The sequence below is a fragment of the Chenopodium quinoa genome, unplaced genomic scaffold, assembly GCF_001683475.1.
Source record: "Chenopodium quinoa cultivar QQ74 unplaced genomic scaffold, ASM168347v1, whole genome shotgun sequence".
In the NCBI taxonomy this organism is placed as follows: domain Eukaryota; kingdom Viridiplantae; phylum Streptophyta; class Magnoliopsida; order Caryophyllales; family Amaranthaceae; genus Chenopodium; species Chenopodium quinoa.
The window spans coordinates 1-24,462 of NW_018743901.1; the positions used below are offsets into that span (position 1 = coordinate 1).

A 24,462-nucleotide genomic window follows, 5' to 3' on the forward strand; every position below is an offset into this window, starting at 1 on the left:
CAAGGTTTCAAATGCCTTAGTGCAAGCATCATCGAATTTGAACTCCACCTCTTTTTGAAGTAAACTCGTCAAAGGTCTCGCTATTTGTGCAAAATCTTTGATAAATCGGCGATAGAAGCCGGCGTGCCCCAAGAAGGCAACGTACCCCGGTCACCGATGATGGTGGGGGTAGCTTTTCTATCGCCGAGACCTTTGCCGGGTCTACCTCAATACCATTAATGGACACTTTATGCCCGAGGACAATGCCCTCCTCGACCATAAAATGGCACTTTTCCCAATTCAACACAAGGTTCGTCTCTTGACACCTCTTTAAAACCTTTTCGAGATTGTGCAAGCATAGGTCAAAAGACGAACCACAAACACTGAAATCATCCATGAAAACTTCTATTGCATTTTCGATCATATCAGAAAAGATTGCTGTCATACATCGTTGGAAAGTCGATGGGGCATTGCACAATCCGAAGGGCATCCTTCGGTAGGCAAATGTCCCAAATGGACAAGTGAAGGTTGTTTTATGTTGGTCATCCGGGTGAATTGGGATTTGAAAGAAACCCGAATAACCATCAAGAAAACAATAGTGTGAATGCTTCACCAACCTTTCCAACATTTGATCGATAAATGGCAAGGGGAAATGATCTTTTCTAGTGGCTTTATTAAGCCTCCTATAGTCAATGCACATTCTCCACCCGTGACAGTGCGGGTGGAGATATCATTCCCTTGTCATCTTGTATGATGGTCATGCCTCCCTTTTTTGGGAACCACATGAACCGGGCTCACCCATTTGCTATCGGAGATAGCATAAATGATCCCCGCTTCACGTAGTTTGAGGATTTCCTTCTTAACCACTTCCTTCAAAGTCGGATTCAACCGCCTTTGAGGTTCAATGGAAGAGGCATGATCATCCTCAAGATGAATGCGATGCATACACAAGCTAGGGCTAATCCCCTTAATATCACCAATGCTATACCGATAACACTCCTATATTTTTTTAAAAATCTCAATTAATTTTTGCAATGAGGTGTCATCGAGGTTAGCATTGACAATAATAGGATGTAAGCAATCATCATCCAAATAAGCATATTTGAGAGAAGGAGGGAGGGGTTTTAGTTCTACCTTGGGAGGAGGCGTGGAACTCTCCTCCTTAGACTCACTTTGGATCGATGGGAGCTCATCCACGGCTCCTTGAGTCTCGGGATGAGTTTCACCTTCAAGGCTTTCAACCTCCAAGGCACACAAAGATTCTCCTTCACCCACCTCCTCACATGGGAGGTCTTCATCACCCTTGTCTTTAATTACCTCATGAGACTTCACCAATTCATCAAGTTCGGAGTCCACCAAGTCCACCGCCAAATCTTCTCTACCATAGGTTGCTTCAAAGTCTTTGAGAATTCAAACTTGTACTTCTCATTGGCCACCTCACATGTAATGGTATTATCTTTGCAATTGACGACCGCTCCCATGGTCTTGAGTGCCTCTCTTCCAAGGATAAGAGGAGTATGAGGGTCCTCCTCCATATCCATCACCACAAAATCGCAAGGCACAAACAAATTCCCAATCTTGATAGGAACGTCTTCTAACTCACCGCATGGGAATTTTGTGGACCGGTCGGCTAATTGAATCACCTTTCTTGAAGGTATCATCTCGAACTTGAGCTTCTTTGCAATGGATAGTGGCATGAGGCTCACACTTGCCCCAAGATCGGCTAGTGCACCCGTGGTCTCCATATCACCAATCTTGACCGGAAGAGTGAAGCTTCCCGGATCACATTGCTTGGTAGGCAAGGTTCTTTGCACTAGGGCACTAACTTGATGAGGAAGAGTGATACACTCATCACTTAGCTTCTTTTTTGTTGGAGAGGAGTTCCTTGAGGAATTTTGCATAGGGTGGCATTTGAGTCATGGCTTCAAGGAATGGAATGTTGATGTGAAGTGACTTGAGCATAGCCATAAACTTGTTGTACTTGTCATTCAATCTCCTCTCAACAATCCTCTCGGGATAAGGCGGTGGTGGTTCAAACCTTGATGATTGATAAGATGTTGATGGTTGCTTGTCTTTCCCAACTTCCTTGCTCTTTTCACTACCTTCACCCTTCTTCTTCTCAATGCTTCCTTCAACACTATTGTCAATTATTTGACCTTGGCTATCTCCATTGACCTCTTCAACCACTTGCTCTTCACCCTCCTTGTTGTTCTCCGATTGATCACTCCTAGGCCCCTCATAAGACTTTCCGGACCTAAGAGAGATAGCTTTGATATGATGGGTGGTAGCCGGGTTGGTAGTAGGTTGGCCCGGGAGCTTCTCATTGGCTAGATTGGTCACCCTCTCGGCGAGTTGAGCCACTTGATTATCCATCATCTTTTGATGTGCGGTGACCTCTTGATGCCTTTGATCCGCTTTTCGCTCACTATTGGTTATTCTTTGATCCATGGCGGATAGGCTTGATTGGATTCTATTGAGAGTTTCCATGAGCATTTGTTGATTAGGATCATTTTGCATGGAAGGGTTGGGTTGGAAATTCTGAAATTGGTTGGGTGGTCCTTGCTTGAATGGTGCTCTAGGGTGATTGCTAGCATTTGGATTTGGAAAGGGAGCCATTTGACCCGTGTTGTGGCTTGGGCCACTTGCATCTTGAAATCTATTACCATAATTGGCATTGGGGGCTCTCCAATTATCACGTTGATTGTTCATGTACCCCATTGCCGCTACATGTTCGGGGTCTCGACCACCACAATATGATATATCATGGTTGGTACCCCCACAATTCTCACAAGAGAAAGAGTGTACTTGATTGGTGGAGGAAGATGAAGACCCTTGGCTATTTCCCAGCTTCTTGTCAATGACTTGTTCCATAAGAGCCTTGAGTGAACCTTGATCAAGCTCGAATTTGCCCGAAGCTCTCTCTTCACCTCTTCTTCTTCCACCACTCGTAGAATAATACCTCACAACTTCCTCTATGGTGTCCTCCAATTGAGCTTGAGGCACCTTGCTAATATGTCCACCACATCCGGAATTCAAATTTTGCTTGGGTATGTCGTCAAGACCATCATAGAAGAACTTGATGAGAAGTTGCTTGTCAAACTCATGGTGTGGGCAAGCTCTCACATACTCTTTAAACCGGTCCCAAGCTTCCCCCAAAGATTCATACCTTTCTTGCCTAAATGATGAAATTTTCTGCCTCAATTCGGTTGATTTGTCTTCGAGAATGAACTTGTTCAAGAAAGCTTTGGCCGTGTCTCTCCATGAGGCCAACGAGCCGGGCTTTAGGTTTTTGAGCCACCTATAAGCCTTGCCTGTGAGCGAATACCGAAAAAGGTGCATCCGGATGTATTCTTGAGTGACTTGGTTGGTTTGGAGTAAAGCACATGTCTCGAGAAATTTGTCCAAATGCTCTATCGGATCTTCATGAGCTGCTCCAGAAAATTGATCTCCACGCACCATTTGAGTGTAGTGCGGGTGGATAGTGAAATTTGTTTCCGTTGTAGGAAGTAGAATCCCACATTGCAATTCATGACTACCCGGATTACCAAAGTCACCAAAAAGAGCGCCATTGGCATCCCCCATGTCTGAAGAAATATCACTAGAAGAATCAAAGAACTCCTCCTCCTCACCCGTTTGTTCAACAAATAGTCTCCTCACTCGCCTTAGAGTGCGGTCAATGTCGAGATCGAGGTCGTGAGTAGGTGGTCCCTGTGATCTTCTAAGCATTCAACACAGCTAAGCAGACAATTAGCGAATGACAACAACGGAGAAATAAATGAAAAATAGAAGGATAGAAGTAGAAAACAATTGAAAAACAAGATAACTAAGCAATAAACAATGTTGCCGTTCCCCGGCAACGGCGCCAAAACTTGATCGGCCCCCTAGGTGTCGTTAGTTCCTAAAGGTCGAGTCAAGAATAAAAAGAAAACCCACGTCCTAAACTAACCAAAGGTAGCATAGTGGAAGAGGGGTCGAATCCTCAGGGAAGGTCAAACGTCTCTTGCTTAGATCACTTATAAGTCAATTGAAAAGGGAGGAATAAATTTTTGATGGATTTATCTATAGCTACTAGGGAAACAAATAAACTAAGAACTAAATTAACAAGCAACAAGCAGAGATATAAAACTTCGAAAATCAAGGAATAGCAAACACTAGGGGATAGGGGAGAATTCCTAACTAACAATGATTTCAACAATTAGAGGCAACAAGAATGGTTCAATCGGTCAACCAAACAATTGGGGCCTATGGTCCAACATCTAGGATTCCCTCTCGGGCTCACCTAAACACCGCCTACCCAACCCCGCCTCGGTGGTCGAGGTCATCCCTAACCTAGTCATCATCACATACAAGCTCACTCTCGCGCAACTAGCATGCAACACAAAATAGGGTCTTAGAGGTGATCAATCTCTAATTCCTAACAATTAAAACCTAGGTTGGAATCAATTGCAAAACTTCTCAATCTACCCAATCTTGCACCACATATCATTCATTTCATCATTAGTTCATCATTTCCCCCTCCCCTAGCTAGAAACCTAGCCTAGAGAAGGAAGGGTCATACCAAAGCACACAAGAACATTAACAAAAGCAAAAACTAAGTTTAATGAGAGAAACATGGCTAAAACCAGAAAATAGGATGATTAAACTTTACTAAAGAAGTTAACTTTGAAGAGAATATGTTAAGTCTACTTGTAATCTATTCTAAATAGCATGAAATCTAAGCAAATAAGGATAATATTATACTAATAGCAAGAAAATAAAGGATCAAAACCAGAAATTGCAAGTTTAAACAAGGAGGCAACTAAGATATTAAACTATTCTATTGACTTGAAATAACAACTAAAGATAAGCTAAAACTAATTAAAATAGATAAATAAAGCAATAAATAAAGAGTAGGGATAGAAATAATACCAAAAGATTTAATCTTGGATTGAAAATGAAAGAGAGTAACAAAGAGTAGTGTTTTAGATCTAATGAGGAACTAAACCCTAACTAATCTAAAGTGCAAAAGAAAGAAAAAAAACAATAAGCTGAAATCTGATTTTCTAATATTTCTCTCTCTACATACCTCTCTCCCCCCAATTACAAGGAAGAGAGGTATTTATACCCTCCTCTCAAACCTAACCCAAATCAAGGCCCAAAATTTTAGGCATCACGTGCAGAGTAAAATAATTAGAGCCGTCGGCCTACGCGTGTAGCAGAGTTCAAATCGGTCAGGGGAACACGGAGCGCCCGCTCTAAGGCCAGAGCGCCCGCTCTGAAGTCTCGCAGAAAATGCTCTGATTATTCTGGGAGCTAGAGCGCCCGCTTCAACATTAGAGCGCCCGCTCTGAGGGTTGGGTACTTGGTTTTTCTGCAGCAAGGAATACAGAGCGCCCGCTCCATATCTAGAGCGCCCGCTCTGAACTCTTCTTTCCTTCATATTTTGGGCTTTAATGCTCCAATCCCTTTGACTCAAAAGCATGCCTAATCCTTGCATCCAATCCTTGCTTTCTTAGCCACGGGAGGACCTGTAAGATGGAAAACACAAATCATAGGAAAGGTTCTAATAGGAGCAAATTGAAATGGGTTAAAGGAGAGGGAATAAAACCTTAGGAAATGAGCCAAAAATGACTCAAAACCACTCCAAGTAACAAATATGCTCAATAATAACAAAACTAAGCTAAAATAGAGGAAAAAGGGCAAACAAAGGGCTCAATCGGGGAAGAAACGAAGTAGAAAAGTGGGCCAAATGGCCACTGATCACTTTCACTTGATTTAAATACCTTTTTTGAATGCGTTTGACTTTCAGTTGATTCAAAAAGATTTGTTTGAATGTGCTTGACTTTCATATGATTCAATTAGCATCGTTGAATGGATTTGACAATCATTTGATTCAAAAAGCTTTGTTTGACTTTCACTTGATTCAAATCGCTATTTTGAATGCATTTGAATTTCATTTGATTGAAAAAGCTTTGTTTGAATGTGTTTGATTTTCATTTGATTAAATTAGCTTTGTTTGAATGTGATTGACTTTCATTTGAATCAATTAGCTTTGTTTAATGCATTTGACTTTCATTTAATTCAAAAAGCTTTGTTTGAATGTGTTTGACTTTAATTTGATTCAATTAGCTTTGTTTGAATGTGGTTGACTTTTAATTGATTCAATTTGATCTGTTGAATGCATTTGACTTTAATTTGATTCAAAAAGATTTGTTTGAATGTGTTTGACTTTCATATGATTCAATTAGTATCGTTAAATGCATTTGACAATAATTTGTTTCAAAAAGCTATGTTTGAATTTGTTTGACTTTCACTTGATTCAATTAGCTTTTTTGAAATCATTTGACTTTCTTTTGATTCAAAAGCTTTGTTTGATTGTGTTTGATTTTCACTTGATTTAATATGCTTTGTTTGAATGTGGTTAACTTTCATTTGATTCAATTAGCTTTGTTTAAATGTGGTTGACTTTCATTTGATTCAATTAGGTTTGTTAGAATGCCATTGACTTTCGTTTGATTTAATTAGGTTTGTTAGAATGCCATTGACTTTCATTAGATTCAATTAGCTTTGTTGAATGCATATGACTTTCATTTGATTCAAAAAGCTTTTTTTGAATGTGTTTGACTCTCATTTGATTCAATTAGCATCGTTGAACGCATTTGACAGTCATTTGATTCAAAAAGCTTTGTTTGGATTACCTAGACTTTCACTTGATTCAATTAACTTTTTTGACTAGATTTAACTTTCATTTGATTTAAAAAGCTTTGTTTAAATGTAATTGACTTTCACTTGATTTAATTACTTTTTTTTAATTGCATTTGACTTTCAGTTGATTCAAAAAGATTTGTTTGAATGTGCATGACTTTCATATGATTCAATTAGCATCGTTGAATGGATTTGACAATCATTTGATTCAAAAAGCTTTGTTTGACTTTCACTTGATTCAAATCGCTATTTTGAATGCATTTGAATTTCATTTGATTGAAAAAGCTTTGTTTGAATGTGTTTGATTTTTATTTGATTAAATTAGCTTTGTTTGAATGTGACTGACTTTCATTAGAATCAATTAGCTTTGTTTAATGCATTTGACTTTCATTTAATTCAAAAAGCTTTGTTTGAATGTGTTTGACTTTAATTTGATTCAAATAGCTTTGTTTGAATGTGGTTGACTTTTAATTGATTCAATTTGATTTGTTGAATGCATTTGACTTTCATTTGATTCAAAAAGATTTGTTTGAATGTGTTCGACTTTCATATGATTCAATTAGTATCGTTGAATGCATTTGACAATCATTTGATTCAAAAAGCTATGTTTGAATTTGTTTGACTTTCACTTGATTCAATTAGCTTTTTTGAAATCATTTGACTTTCTTTTGATTCAAAAAGCTTTGTTTGAATGTGTTTGATTTTCACTTGATTTAATATGCTTTGTTTGAATGTGGTTAACTTTCATTTGATTCAATTAGCTTTGTTTGAATGTGGTTGACTTTCTTTTGATTTAATTAGGTTTGTTAGAATGCCATTGACTTTCGTTTGATTTAATTAGATTTGTTAAAATGCCATTGACTTTCTTTTGATTTAATTAGCTTTGTTGAATGCATATGACTTACATTTGATTCAAAAAGCTTTGTTTGAATGTGTTAGACTCTCATTTGATTCAATTAGCATCGTTTAACGCATTTGACAGTCATTTAATTCAAAAAGCTTTGTTTGAATTACCTAGACTTTCACTTTATTCAATTAGCTTTTTTGAATGTATTTAACTTTCATTTGATTTAAAAAGCTTTGTTTAAATGTGTTTTACTTTCACTTGATTTAATTACTTTTTTTTAATTGCATTTGACTTTCAGTTGATTCAAAAAGATTTGTTTGAATGTGCTTGACTTTCATATGATTCAATTAGCATAATTGAATGGATTTGACAATCATTTGATTCAAAAAGCTTTGTATCACTTTCACTTGATTCAAGTAGCTATTTTGAATGCATTTGAATTTCATTTGATTGAAAAAGCTTTGTTTGAATGTGTTTGATTTTTATTTGATTAAATTAGCTTTGTTTAAATGTGATTGACTTTCATTTGAATCAATTAGCTTTGTTTAATGCATTTGACTTTCATTTAATTCAAAAAGCTTTGTTTGAATGTGTTTGATTCTAATTTGACTCAAATAGCTTTGTTTGAATGATTTTGACTTTCACTTGATTTAAATACCTTTTTTGAATTCGTTTAACTTTCATCTGATTCAAATAGCATTTCTTGAATGTGTTTGACTTTCATTTGGTTCAAATAGCTTTGTTTAAATGTGTTTGACTTTCATTTGATTCAATTAGCTTTGCTTGAATGTGGTTAACTTTCAATTGAGTCAATTTGCTTTGTTGAATGCATTTGACTTTCATTTGATTCAAAAAGATTTGTTTGAATGTGTTTGACTTTCATATGATTCAATTAGTATCGTTGAATGCATTTGACAATCATTTGATTCAAATAGCTTTGTTTGAATGTGTTTTCCTTCCATTGGATTTAATTAGCTTTGTTTGAATGTGGTTGACTTTTAATTGATTGAATTTGATCTGTTGAATGCATTTGACTTTAATTTGATTCAAAAAGATTTGTTTGAATGTGTTTGACTTTCATATGATTCAATTAGTATCGTTGAATGCATTTGACAATAATTTCTTTCAAAAAGCTATGTTTGAATTTGTTTGACTTTCACTTGATTCAATTAGCTTTTTTGAAATCATTTGACTTTCTTTTAATTCAAAAAGCTTTGTTTGAATGTGTTTGATTTTCACTTTATTTAATATGCTTTGTTTGAATGTGGTTAACTTTCATTTGATTCAATTAGCTTTGTTTGAATGTGGTTGACTTTCATTTGATTCTATGAGGTTTGTTAGAATGCCATTGACTTTCGTTTGATTTAATTAGGTTTGTTAAAATGCCATTGACTTTCATTTGATTCAATTAGCTTTGTTGAATGCATATGACTTTCATTTGATTCAAAAAGCTTTGTTTGAATGAGTTTGACTCTCATTTGATTCAATTAGCATCGTTGAACGCATTTGACAGTCATTTGATTCAAAAAGCTTTGTTTGAATTACCTAGACTTTCACTTGATTCAATTAGCTTTTTTGAATGGATTTAACTTTCTTTTGATTTGAAAAGCTTTGTTTAAATGTGTTTGACTTTCACTTGATTTAATTACTTTTTTTTAATTGCATTTGACTTTCAGTTGATTCAAAAAGATTTGTTTGAATGTGCTTGACTTTCATATGATTCAATTAGCATCTTTGAATGGATTTGAAAATCATTTGATTCAAAAAGCTTTGTTTGACTTTAACTTGATTCAAATCGCTATTTTAAATGCATTTGAATTTCATTTGATTGAAAAAGCTTTGTTTGAATGTGTTTGATTTTTATTTGATTAAATTAGCTTTGTTTGAATGTGATTGACTTTCATTTGAATCAATTAGCTTTGTTTAATGCATTTGACTTTCATTTAACTCAAAAATCTTTGTTTGAATGTGTTTGACTTTAATTTGATTCAAATAGCTTTGTTTGAATGATTTTGACTTTCACTTGATTTAAATACCTTTTTTGAATGCGTTTGACTTTCAGTTGATTTAAAAAGATTTGTTTGAATGTGCTTGACTTTCATTTGGTTCAAATAGCTTTGTTTAAATGTGTTTGACTTTCATTTGATTCAATTAGCTTTGCTTGAATGTGGTTAACTTTCAATTGAGTCAATTTGCTTTGTTGAATGCATTTGACTTTCATTTGATTCAAAAAGTTTTGTTTGACTGTCATATGATTCAATTAGCCTCGTTGAATGCATTTGACAATCATTTGATTCAAAAAGCTTTGTTTGAATTCTTCGGACTTTTACTTGATTCATATAGCTTTTTTCAAAGCATTGGACTTTCATATGATTTAATTAGCTTTGTTTGAATGTTTTTGACTTTCATTTGATGCTATTAGCTTTGTCTGAATGTGTTTGACTTTCGTTTGATTTAATTATCTTTTTTGAATGCATTTGACTTTCATTTGATTCAGATAGCATTGTTTGAATGTGTTTGACTTTCATTTGATTCAAATAGCTTTGTTTGAATGTGTTTGCCTTCCATTTGATTTAATTAGCTTTGTTTGAATGTGGTTGACTTTTAATTGATTCAATTTGATTTGTTGAATGCATTTGACTTTCATTTGATTCAAAAAGATTTGTTTGAATGTGTTTGACTTTCATATGATTCAATTAGTATCGTTGAATGCATTTGATAATCATTTGATTCAAAAAGCTATGTTTGAATTTGTTTGACTTTCACTTGATTCAATTAGCTTTTTTGAAATCATTTGACTTTCTTTTGATTCAAAAAGCTTTGTTTGAATGTGTTTGATTTTCACTTGATTTAATATGCTTTGTTTGAATGTGGTTAACTTTCATTTGATTCAATTAGCTTTGTTTGAATGTGGTTGACTTTCATTTGATTCTATGAGGTTTGTTAGAATGCCATTGACTTTCGTTTAATTTAATTAGGTTTGTTAAAATGCCATTGACTTTCATTTGATTCAATTAGCTTTGTTGAATGCATATGACTTTCATTTGATTCAAAAAGCTTTGTTTGAATGTGTTAGACTTTCATTTGACTCAATTAGCATCGTTAAACGCATTTGACAGTCATTTGATTCAAAAAGCTTTGTTTGAATTACCTAGACTTTCACTTGATTCAATTAGCTTTTTTGAATGGATTTAACTTTCATTTGATTTAAAAAGCTTTGTTTAAATGTGTTTGACTTTCACTTGATTTAATTACTTTTTTTTAATTGCATTTGACTTTCAGTTGATTCAAAAAGATTTGTTTGAATGTGCTTGACTTTCATATGATTCAATTAGCATCGTTGAATGGATTTGACAATCATTTGATTCAAAAAGCTTTGTTTCACTTTCACTTGATTCAAGTCGCTATTTTGAATGCATTTGAATTTCATTTGATTGAAAAAGCTTTGTTTGAATGTGTTTGATTTTTATTTGATTAAATTAGCTTTGTTTAAATGTGAATGACTTTCATTTGAATCAATTAGCTTTGTTTAATGCATTTGACTTTCATTTAATTCAAAAAGCTTTGTTTGAATGTGTTTGACTCTAATTTGACTCAAATAGCTTTGTTTGAATGATTTTGACTTTCACTTGATTTAAATACCTTTTTTGAATTCGTTTAACTTTCATCTGATTCAAATAGCATTTCTTGAATGTGTTTGACTTTCATTTGGTTCAAATAGCTTTGTTTAAATGTGTTTGACTTTCATTTGATTCAATTAGCTTTGCTTGAATGTGGTTAACTTTCAATTGAGTCAATTTGCTTTGTTGAATGCATTTGACTTTCATTTGATTCAAAAAGATTTGTTTGAATGTGTTTGACTTTCATATGATTCAATTAGTATCGTTGAATGCATTTGACAATCATTTGATTCAAATAGCTTTGTTTGAATGTGTTTTCCTTCCATTGGATTTAATTAGCTTTGTTTGAATGTGGTTGACTTTTAATTGATTGAATTTGATCTGTTGAATGCATTTGACTTTAATTTGATTCAAAAAGATTTGTTTGAATGTGTTTGACTTTCATATGATTCAATTAGTATCGTTGAATGCATTTGACAATAATTTCTTTCAAAAAGCTATGTTTGAATTTGTTTGACTTTCACTTGATTCAATTAGCTTTTTTGAAATCATTTGACTTTCTTTTGATTCAAAAAGCTTTGTTTGAATGTGTTTGATTTTCACTTTATTTAATATGCTTTGTTTGAATGTGGTTAACTTTCATTTGATTCAATTAGCTTTGTTTGAATGTGGTTGACTTTCATTTGATTCTATGAGGTTTGTTAGAATGCCATTGACTTTCGTTTGATTTAATTAGGTTTGTTAAAATGCCATTGACTTTCATTTGATTCAATTAGCTTTGTTGAATGCATATGACTTTCATTTGATTCAAAAAGCTTTGTTTGAATGAGTTTGACTCTCATTTGATTCAATTAGCATCGTTGAACGCATTTGACAGTCATTTGATTCAAAAAGCTTTGTTTGAATTACCTAGACTTTCACTTGATTCAATTAGCTTTTTTGAATGGATTTAACTTTCTTTTGATTTGAAAAGCTTTGTTTAAATGTGTTTCACTTTCACTTGATTTAATTACTTTTTTTTAATTGCATTTGACTTTCAGTTGATTCAAAAAGATTTGTTTGAATGTGCTTGACTTTCATATGATTCAATTAGCATCTTTGAATGGATTTGAAAATCATTTGATTCAAAAAGCTTTGTTTGACTTTAACTTGATTCAAATCGCTATTTTAAATGCATTTGAATTTCATTTGATTGAAAAAGCTTTGTTTGAATGTGTTTGATTTTTATTTGATTAAATTAGCTTTGTTTGAATGTGATTGACTTTCATTTGAATCAATTAGCTTTGTTTAATGCATTTGACTTTCATTTAACTCAAAAATCTTTGTTTGAATGTGTTTGACTTTAATTTGATTCAAATAGCTTTGTTTGAATGATTTTGACTTTCACTTGATTTAAATACCTTTTTTGAATGCGTTTGACTTTCAGTTGATTTAAAAAGATTTGTTTGAATGTGCTTGACTTTCATTTGGTTCAAATAGCTTTGTTTAAATGTGTTTGACTTTCATTTGATTCAATTAGCTTTGCTTGAATGTGGTTAACTTTCAATTGAGTCAATTTGCTTTGTTGAATGCATTTGACTTTCATTTGATTCAAAAAGTTTTGTTTGACTGTCATATGATTCAATTAGCCTCGTTGAATGCATTTGACAATCATTTGATTCAAAAAGCTTTGTTTGAATTCTTCGGACTTTTACTTGATTCATATAGCTTTTTTCAAAGCATTGGACTTTCATATGATTTAATTAGCTTTGTTTGAATGTTTTTGACTTTCATTTGATGCTATTAGCTTTGTCTGAATGTGTTTGACTTTCGTTTGATTTAATTATCTTTTTTGAATGCATTTGACTTTCATTTGATTCAGATAGCATTGTTTGAATGTGTTTGACTTTCATTTGATTCAAATAGCTTTGTTTGAATGTGTTTGCCTTCCATTTGATTTAATTAGCTTTGTTTGAATGTGGTTGACTTTTAATTGATTCAATTTGATTTGTTGAATGCATTTGACTTTCATTTGATTCAAAAAGATTTGTTTGAATGTGTTTGACTTTCATATGATTCAATTAGTATCGTTGAATGCATTTGATAATCATTTGATTCAAAAAGCTATGTTTGAATTTGTTTGACTTTCACTTGATTCAATTAGCTTTTTTGAAATCATTTGACTTTCTTTTGATTCAAAAAGCTTTGTTTGAATGTGTTTGATTTTCACTTGATTTAATATGCTTTGTTTGAATGTGGTTAACTTTCATTTGATTCAATTAGCTTTGTTTGAATGTGGTTGACTTTCATTTGATTCTATGAGGTTTGTTAGAATGCCATTGACTTTCGTTTAATTTAATTAGGTTTGTTAAAATGCCATTGACTTTCATTTGATTCAATTAGCTTTGTTGAATGCATATGACTTTCATTTGATTCAAAAAGCTTTGTTTGAATGTGTTAGACTTTCATTTGACTCAATTAGCATCGTTAAACGCATTTGACAGTCATTTGATTCAAAAAGCTTTGTTTGAATTACCTAGACTTTCACTTGATTCAATTAGCTTTTTTGAATGGATTTAACTTTCATTTGATTTAAAAAGCTTTGTTTAAATGTGTTTGACTTTCACTTGATTTAATTACTTTTTTTTAATTGCATTTGACTTTCAGTTGATTCAAAAAGATTTGTTTGAATGTGCTTGACTTTCATATGATTCAATTAGCATCGTTGAATGGATTTGACAATCATTTGATTCAAAAAGCTTTGTTTCACTTTCACTTGATTCAAGTCGCTATTTTGAATGCATTTGAATTTCATTTGATTGAAAAAGCTTTGTTTGAATGTGTTTGATTTTTATTTGATTAAATTAGCTTTGTTTAAATGTGAATGACTTTCATTTGAATCAATTAGCTTTGTTTAATGCATTTGACTTTCATTTAATTCAAAAAGCTTTGTTTGAATGTGTTTGACTTTAATTTGATTCAAATAGCTTTGTTTGAATGTTTTGACTTTCACTTGATTTAAATACCTTTTTTGAATTCGTTTGACTTTCATCTGATTCAAATAGCATTTCTTGAATGTGTTTGACTTTCATTTGGTTCAAATAGCTTTGTTTAAATGTGTTTGACTTTCATTTGATTCAATTAGCTTTGCTTGAATGCGGTTAACTTTCAATTGAGTCAATTTGCTTTGTTGAATGCATTTGACTTTCATTTGATTCAAAAAGTTTTGTTTGACTGTCATATGATTCAATTAGCCTCGTTGAATGCATTTGACAATCATTTGATTTAAAAAGCTTTGTTTGAATTCTTTGGACTTTTACTTGATTCAATTAGCTCTTTTCAAAGCATTTGACTTTCATATGATTTAATTAGCTTTGTTTGAATGTTTTTGACTTTCATTTGATGCAATTAGCTTTGTCTGAATGTGTTTGACTTTCGTTTGATTTAATTATCTTTTTTGAATGCATTTGACTTTCATTTGATTCAGATAGCATTGTTTGAATGTGTTTGACTTTCATTTGATTCTAATAGCTTTGTTTGAATGTGTTTGCCTTCCATTGGATTTAATTAGCTTTGTTTGTATGTGGTTGACTTTTAATTGATTCAATTTGATTTGTTGAATGCATTTGACTTTCATTTGATTCAAAAAGATTTGTTTGAATGTGTTTGACTTTCATATGATTCAATTAGTATCGTTGAATGCATTTGACAATCATTTGATTCAAAAAGCTATGTTTGAATTTGTTTGACTTTCACTTGATTCAATTAGCTTTTTTGAAATCATTTGACTTTCTTTTGATTCAAAAAGCTTTGTTTGAATGTGTTTTGATTTTCACTTGATTTAATATGCTTTGTTTGAATGTGGTTAACTTTCATTTGATTCAATTAGCTTTGTTTGAATGTGGTTGACTTTCATTTGATTTAATTAGGTTTGTTAGAATGCCATTGACTTTCGTTTGATTTAATTAGGTTTGTTAAAATGCCATTGACTTTCTTTTGATTCAATTAGCTTTGTTGAATGCATATGACTTTCATTTGATTCAAAAAGCTTTGTTTGAATGTGTTAGACTCTCATTTGATTCAATTACCATCGTTTAACGCATTTGACAGTCATTTAATTCAAAAAGCTTTGTTTGAATTACCTAGCCTTTCACTTTATTCAATTAGCTTTTTTGAATGTATTTAACTTTCATTTGATTTAAAAAGCTTTGTTTAAATGTGTTTGACTTTCACTTGATTTAATTACTTTTTTTTTAATTGCATTTGACTTTCAGTTGATTCAAAAAGATTTGTTTGAATGTGCTTGACTTTCCTATGATTCAATTAGCATCGTTGAATGGATATGACAATCATTTGATTCAAAAAGCTTTGTTTCACTTTCACTTGATTCAAGTCGCTATTTTGAATGCATTTGAATTTCATTTGATTGAAAAAGCTTTGTTTGAATGTGTTTGATTTTTATTTGATTAAATTAGCTTTGTTTAAATGTGATTGACTTTCATTTGAATCAATTAGCTTTGTTTAATGCATTTGACTTTCATTTAATTCAAAAAGCTTTGTTTGAATGTGTTTGACTCTAATTTGATTCAAATAGCTTTGTTTGAATAATTTTGACTTTCACTTGATTTAAATACCTTTTTTGAATTCGTTTGACTTTCATCTGATTCAAATAGCATTTCTTGAATGCATTTGACAATCATTTGATTCAAATAGCTTTGTTTGAATGTGTTTTCCTTCCATTGGATTTAATTAGCGTTGTTTGAATGTGGTTGACTTTTAATTGATTCAATTTGATCTGTTGAATGCATTTGACTTTAATTTGATTCAAAAAGATTTGTTTGAATGTGTTTGACTTTCATATGATTCAATTAGTATCGTTGAATGCATTTGACAATAATTTGTTTCAAAAAGCTATGTTTGAATTTGTTTGACTTTCACTTGATTCAATTAGCTTTTTTGAAATCATTTGACTTTCTTTTGATTCAAAAAGCTTTGTTTGAATGTGTTTGATTTTTACTTGATTTAATATGCTTTGTTTGAATGTGGTTAACTTTCATTTGATTCAATTAGCTTTGTTTGAATGTGGTTGAATTTCATTTGATTCTATGAGGTTTGTTAGAATGCCATTGACTTTCGTTTGATTTAATTAGGTTTGTTAAAATGCCATTGACTTTCATTTGATTCAATTAGCTTTGTTGAATGCATATGACTTTCATTTGATTCAAAAAGCTTTGTTTGAATGTGTTAGACTCTCATTTGATTCAATTAGCATCGTTGAACGCATTTGACAGTCATTTGATTCAAAAAGCTTTGTTTGAATTACCTAGACTTTCACTTGATTCAATTAGCTTTTTTGAATGGATTCAACTTTCATTTGATTTAAAAAGCTTTGTTTAAATGTGTTTGATTTTCACTTGATTTAATTACTTTTTTTTAATTGCATTTGACTTTCAGTTGATTCAAAAAGATTTGTTTGAATGTGCTTGACTTTCATATGATTCAATTAGCATCGTTGAATGGATTTGACAATCATTTGATTCAAAAAGCTTTGTTTCACTTTCACTTGATTCAAGTCGCTATTTTGAATGCATTTGAATTTCATTTGATTGAAAAAGCTTTGTTTGAATGTGTTTGATTTTTATTTGATTAAATTAGCTTTGTTTAAATGTGATTGACTTTCATTTGAATCAATTAGCTTTGTTTAATGCATTTGACTTTCATTTAATTCAAAAAGCTTTGTTTGAATGTGTTTGACTTTAATTTGATTCAAATAGCTTTGTTTGAATGATTTTGACTTTCACTTGATTTAAATACCTTTTTTGAATTCGTTTGACTTTCATCTGATTCAAATAGCATTTCTTGAATGTGTTTGACTTTCATTTGGTTCAAATAGCTTTGTTTAAATGTGTTTGACTTTCATTTGATTCAATTAGCTTTGCTTGAATGCGGTTAACTTTCAATTGAGTCAATTTGCTTTGTTGAATGCATTTGACTTTCATTTGATTCAAAAAGATTTGTTTGAATGTGTTTGACTTTCATATGATTCAATTAGTATCGTTGAATGCATTTGACAATCATTTGATTCAAAAAGCTATGTTTGAATTTGTTTGACTTTCACTTGATTCAATTAGCTTTTTCGAAATCATTTGACTTTCTTTTGATTCAAAAAGCTTTGTTTGAATGTGTTTGATTTTCACTTGATTTAATATGCTTTGTTTGAATGTGGTTAACTTTCATTTGATTCAATTAGCTTTGTTTGAATGTGGTTGACTTTCATTTGATTCAATTAGGTTTGTTAGAATGCCATTGACTTTCGTTTGATTTAATTAGGTTTGTTAGAATGCCATTGATTTTCATTTGATTCAATTAGCTTTGTTGAATGCATATGACTTTCATTTGATTCAAAAAGCTTTGTTTGAATGTGTTTGACTCTCATTTGATTCAATTACCATCGTTGAACGCATTTGACAGTCATATGATTCAAAAAGCTTTGTTTGAATTACCTAGACTTTCACTTGATTCAATTAGCTTTTTTGAATGGATTTAAGTTTCATTTGATTTAAAAAGCTTTGTTTAAATGTGTTTGACTTTCACTTGATTTAGTTACTTTTTTTTAATTGCATTTGACTTTCAGTTGATTCAAAAAGATTTGTTTGAATGTGCTTGACTTTCATTTGATTCAATTAGCATCGTTGAATGGATTTGACAATCATTTGATTCAAAAAGCTTTGTTTGACTTTCACTTGATTCAAATCGCTATTTTAAATGCATTTGAATTTCATTTGATTGAAAAAGCTTAGTTTGAATGTGTTTGATTTTTATTTGATTAAATTAGCTTTGTTTGAATGTGATTGACTTTCATTTGAATCAATTAGCTTTGTTTAATGCATTTGACTTTTATTTAATTCAAAAAGCTTTGTTTGAATGTGTTTGACTTTTATTTGATTCAAATAGCTTTGTTTGAATGATTTTGACTCTCACTTGATTTAAATACCTTTTTTGAATGCGTTTGACTTTCATCTGATTCAAATAGCATTTCTTGAATGTGTTTGACTTTCATTTGGTTCAAATAGCATTGTTTAAATGTGTTTGACTTTCATTTGATTCAATTAGCTTTGCTTGAATGTGGTTAACTTTCAATTGAGTCAATTTGCTTTGTTGAATGCATTTGACTTTCATTTGATTCAAAAAGTTTTGTTCGACTGTCATATGATTCAATTAGCCTCGTTGAATGCATTTGACAATCATTTGATTCAAAAAGCTTTGTTTGAATTCTTTGGACTTTTACTTGATTCAATTAGCTTTTTTTAAAGCATTTGACTTTCATATGATTTAATTAGCTTTGTTTGAGTGTTTTTGACTTTCATTTGATGCAATTAGCTTTGTCTGAATGTGTTTGACTTTCATTTGATTTAATTATCTTTTTTGAATGCATTTGACTTTCACTTGATTCAGATAGCATTGTTTGAATGTGTTTGACTTTCATTTGATTCTAATAGCTTTGTTTGAATGTGTTTGCCTTCCATTGGATTTAATTAGCTTTGTTTGTATGTGGTTGACTTTTAATTGATTGAATTTGATCTGTTGAATGCATTTGACTTTAATTTGATTCAAAAAGATTTGTTTGAATGTGTTTGACTTTCATATGATTCAATTAGTATCGTTGAATGCATTTGACAATCATTTGATTCTAAAAGCTATGTTTGAATTTGTTTGACTTTCACTTGATTCAATTAGCTTTTTTGAAATCATTTGACTTTCTTTTGATTCAAAAAGCTTTGTTTGAATGTGTTTGATTTTCACTTGATTTAATATGCTTTGTTTGAATGTGGTTAACTTTCATTTGATTCAATTAGCTTTGTTTGAATGTGGTTGACTTTCATTTGATTTAATTAGGTTTGTTAGAATGCCATTGACTTTCGTTTGATTTAATTAGGTTTGTTAAAATACCATTGACTTTCATTTGATTCAATTAGCTTTGTTGAATGCATATGACTTTCATTTGATTCAAAAAGCTTTGTTTGAATGTGTTAGACTCTCATTTGATTCAATTAGCATCGTTGAACGCATTTGACAGTCATTTGATTCAAAAACCTTTGTTTGAATTACCTAGACTTTCACTTGATTCAATTAGCTTTTTTGAATGGATTCAACTTTCATTTGATTTAAAAAGCTTTGTTTAAATGTGTTTGATTTTCACTTGATTTAATTACTTTTTTTTAATTGCATTTGACTTTCAGTTGATTCAAAAAGATTTGTTTGAATGTGCTTGACTTTCATATGATTCAATTAGCATCGTTGAATGGATTTGACAATCATTTGATTCAAAAAGCTTTGTTTCACTTTCACTTGATTCAAGTCGCTATTTTGAATGCATTTGAATTTCATTTGATTGAAAAAGCTTTGTTTGAATGTGTTTGATTTTTATTTGATTAAATTAGCTTTGTTTAAATGTGATTGACTTTCATTTGAATCAATTAGCTTTGTTTAATGCATTTGACTTTCATTTAATTCAAAAAGCTTTGTTTGAATGTGTTTGACTTTAATTTGATTCAAATAGCTTTGTTTGAATGATTTTGACTTTCACTTGATTTAAATACCTTTTTTGAATGCGTTTGACTTTCATTTGATTCAAATAGCATTTCTTGAATGTGTTTGACTTTCATTTGGTTCAAATAGCTTTGTTTAAATGTGTTTGACTTTCATTTGATTCAATTAGCTTTGCTTGAATGTGGTTAACTTTCAATTGAGTCAATTTGCTTTGTTGAATTCATTTGACTTTCATTTGATTCAAAAAGTTTTGTTTGACTGTCATATGATTCAATTAGCCTCGTTGAATGCATTTGACAATCATTTGATTCAAAAAGCTTTGTTTGAATTCTTTGGACTTTTACTTGATTCAATTAGCTTTTTTGAAAGCATTTGACTTTCTTTTGATTCAAAAAGCTTTGTTTGAATGTGTTTGATTTTCACTTGATTTAATATGCTTTGTTTGAATGTGGTTAACTTTCATTTGATTCAATTAGCTTTGTTTGAATGTGGTTGACTTTCATTTGATTCAATTAGTATCGTTGAATGCATTTGACAATCATTTGATTCAAATAGCTTTGTTTGAATGTGTTTTCCTTCCATTGGATTTAATTAGCGTTGTTTGAATGTGGTTGACTTTTAATTGATTCAATTTGATCTGTTGAATGCATTTGACTTTAATTTGATTCAAAAAGATTTGTTTGAATGTGTTTGACTTTCATATGATTCAATTAGTATCGTTGAATGCATTTGACAATAATTTGTTTCAAAAAGCTATGTTTGAATTTGTTTGACTTTCACTTGATTCAATTAGCTTTTTTGAAATCATTTGACTTTCTTTTGATTCAAAAAGCTTTGTTTGAATGTGTTTGATTTTTACTTGATTTAATATGCTTTGTTTGAATGTGGTTAACTTTCATTTGATTCAATTAGCTTTGTTTGAATGTGGTTGAATTTCATTTGATTCTATGAGGTTTGTTAGAATGCCATTGACTTTCGTTTGATTTAATTAGGTTTGTTAAAATGCCATTGACTTTCATTTGATTCAATTAGCTTTGTTGAATGCATATGACTTTCATTTGATTCAAAAAGCTTTGTTTGAATGTGTTAGACTCTCATTTGATTCAATTAGCATCGTTGAACGCATTTGACAGTCATTTGATTCAAAAAGCTTTGTTTGAATTACCTAGACTTTCACTTGATTCAATTAGCTTTTTTGAATGGATTCAACTTTCATTTGATTTAAAAAGCTTTGTTTAAATGTGTTTGATTTTCACTTGATTTAATTACTTTTTTTTAATTGCATTTGACTTTCAGTTGATTCAAAAAGATTTGTTTGAATGTGCTTGACTTTCATATGATTCAATTAGCATCGTTGAATGGATTTGACAATCATTTGATTCAAAAAGCTTTGTTTCACTTTCACTTGATTCAAGTCGCTATTTTGAATGCATTTGAATTTCATTTGATTGAAAAAGCTTTGTTTGAATGTGTTTGATTTTTATTTGATTAAATTAGCTTTGTTTAAATGTGATTGACTTTCATTTGAATCAATTAGCTTTGTTTAATGCATTTGACTTTCATTTAATTCAAAAAGCTTTGTTTGAATGTGTTTGACTTTAATTTGATTCAAATAGCTTTGTTTGAATGATTTTGACTTTCACTTGATTTAAATACCTTTTTTGAATTCGTTTGACTTTCATCTGATTCAAATAGCATTTCTTGAATGTGTTTGACTTTCATTTGGTTCAAATAGCTTTGTTTAAATGTGTTTGACTTTCATTTGATTCAATTAGCTTTGCTTGAATGCGGTTAACTTTCAATTGAGTCAATTTGCTTTGTTGAATGCATTTGACTTTCATTTGATTCAAAAAGATTTGTTTGAATGTGTTTGACTTTCATATGATTCAATTAGTATCGTTGAATGCATTTGACAATCATTTGATTCAAAAAGCTATGTTTGAATTTGTTTGACTTTCACTTGATTCAATTAGCTTTTTCGAAATCATTTGACTTTCTTTTGATTCAAAAAGCTTTGTTTGAATGTGTTTGATTTTCACTTGATTTAATATGCTTTGTTTGAATGTGGTTAACTTTCATTTGATTCAATTAGCTTTGTTTGAATGTGGTTGACTTTCATTTGATTCAATTAGGTTTGTTAGAATGCCATTGACTTTCGTTTGATTTAATTAGGTTTGTTAGAATGCCATTGATTTTCATTTGATTCAATTAGCTTTGTTGAATGCATATGACTTTCATTTGATTCAAAAAGCTTTGTTTGAATGTGTTTGACTCTCATTTGATTCAATTACCATCGTTGAACGCATTTGACAGTCATATGATTCAAAAAGCTTTGTTTGAATTACCTAGACTTTCACTTGATTCAATTAGCTTTTTTGAATGGATTTAAGTTTCATTTGATTTAAAAAGCTTTGTTTAAATGTGTTTGACTTTCACTTGATTTAGTTACTTTTTTTTAATTGCATTTGACTTTCAGTTGATTCAAAAAGATTTGTTTGAATGTGCTTGACTTTCATTTGATTCAATTAGCATCGTTGAATGGATTTGACAATCATTTGATTCAAAAAGCTTTGTTTGACTTTCACTTGATTCAAATCGCTATTTTAAATGCATTTGAATTTCATTTGATTGAAAAAGCTTAGTTTGAATGTGTTTGATTTTTATTTGATTAAATTAGCTTTGTTTGAATGTGATTGACTTTCATTTGAATCAATTAGCTTTGTTTAATGCATTTGACTTTTATTTAATTCAAAAAGCTTTGTTTGAATGTGTTTGACTTTTATTTGATTCAAATAGCTTTGTTTGAATGATTTTGACTCTCACTTGATTTAAATACCTTTTTTGAATGCGTTTGACTTTCATCTGATTCAAATAGCATTTCTTGAATGTGTTTGACTTTCATTTGGTTCAAATAGCATTGTTTAAATGTGTTTGACTTTCATTTGATTCAATTAGCTTTGCTTGAATGTGGTTAACTTTCAATTGAGTCAATTTGCTTTGTTGAATGCATTTGACTTTCATTTGATTCAAAAAGTTTTGTTCGACTGTCATATGATTCAATTAGCCTCGTTGAATGCATTTGACAATCATTTGATTCAAAAAGCTTTGTTTGAATTCTTTGGACTTTTACTTGATTCAATTAGCTTTTTTTAAAGCATTTGACTTTCATATGATTTAATTAGCTTTGTTTGAGTGTTTTTGACTTTCATTTGATGCAATTAGCTTTGTCTGAATGTGTTTGACTTTCATTTGATTTAATTATCTTTTTTGAATGCATTTGACTTTCACTTGATTCAGATAGCATTGTTTGAATGTGTTTGACTTTCATTTGATTCTAATAGCTTTGTTTGAATGTGTTTGCCTTCCATTGGATTTAATTAGCTTTGTTTGTATGTGGTTGACTTTTAATTGATTGAATTTGATCTGTTGAATGCATTTGACTTTAATTTGATTCAAAAAGATTTGTTTGAATGTGTTTGACTTTCATATGATTCAATTAGTATCGTTGAATGCATTTGACAATCATTTGATTCTAAAAGCTATGTTTGAATTTGTTTGACTTTCACTTGATTCAATTAGCTTTTTTGAAATCATTTGACTTTCTTTTGATTCAAAAAGCTTTGTTTGAATGTGTTTGATTTTCACTTGATTTAATATGCTTTGTTTGAATGTGGTTAACTTTCATTTGATTCAATTAGCTTTGTTTGAATGTGGTTGACTTTCATTTGATTCAATTAGGTTTGTTAGAATGACATTGACTTTCGTTTGATTTAATTAGGTTTGTTAGAATGCCATTGACTTTCAATTGATTGAATTAGCTTTGTTGAATGCATATGACTTTTATTTGATTCAAAAAGCTTTGTTTGAATGTGTTAGACTCTCATTTGATTCAATTAGCATCGTTGAACGCATTTGACAGTCATTTGATTCAAAAAGCTTTGTTTGAATTACCTAGACTTTCACTTGATTCAATTAGCTTTTTTGAATGGATTTAACTTTCATTTGATTTAAAAAGCTTTGTTTAAATGTGTTTGACTTTCACTTGATTTAATTACTTTTTTTTAATTGCATTTGACTTTCAGTTGATTCAAAAAGATTTGTTTGAATGTGCTTGACTTTCATATGATTCAATTAGCATCTTTGAATTGATTTGACAATCATTTGATTCAAAAAGCTTTGTTTGACTTTCACTTGATTCAAATCGCTATTTTAAATGCATTTGAATTTCATTTGATTGAAAAAGCTTTGTTTGAATGTGTTTGATTTTTATTTGATTAAATTAGCGTTGTTTGAATGTGATTGACTTTCATTAGAATCAATTAGCTTTGTTTAATGCATTTGACTTTCATTTAATTCAAAAAGCTTTGTTAGAATGTGTTTGACTTTAATTTGATTCAAATAGCTTTGTTTGAATGATTTTGACTTTCACTTGATTTAAATACCTTTTTTGAATGCGTTTGACTTTCATCTGATTCAAATAGCATTTCTTGAATGTGTTTGACTTTCATTTGGTTCAAATGGCTTTGTTTAAATGTGTTTGACTTTCATTTGATTCAATTAGCTTTGCTTGAATGTGGTTAACTTTCAATTGAGTCAATTTGCTTTGTTGAATGCATTTGACTTTCATTTGATTCAAAAAGTTTTGTTTGACTGTCATATGATTCAATTAGCGTCGTTGAATGCATTTGACAATCATTTGATTTAAAAAGCTTTGTTTGAATTCTTTGGACTTTTACTTGATTCAATTAGCTTTTTTCAAAGCATTTGACTTTCATATGATTTAATTAGCTTTGTTTGAATGTT

At 30.8% G+C, this 24,462-nt stretch overlaps 1 protein-coding gene across 1 annotated transcript; it reads right to left on the minus strand.

The window, feature by feature from the left end:
* Positions 1–1,830: 1,830 nt before the first annotated feature.
* On the minus strand, positions 1,831–3,705 carry LOC110686879. The gene has a single exon (XM_021863490.1). It carries the CDS (start codon positions 3,703–3,705, stop codon positions 1,831–1,833), a length of 1,875 nt encoding a protein of 624 aa, XP_021719182.1.
* Positions 3,706–24,462: the final 20,757 nt, after the last annotated feature.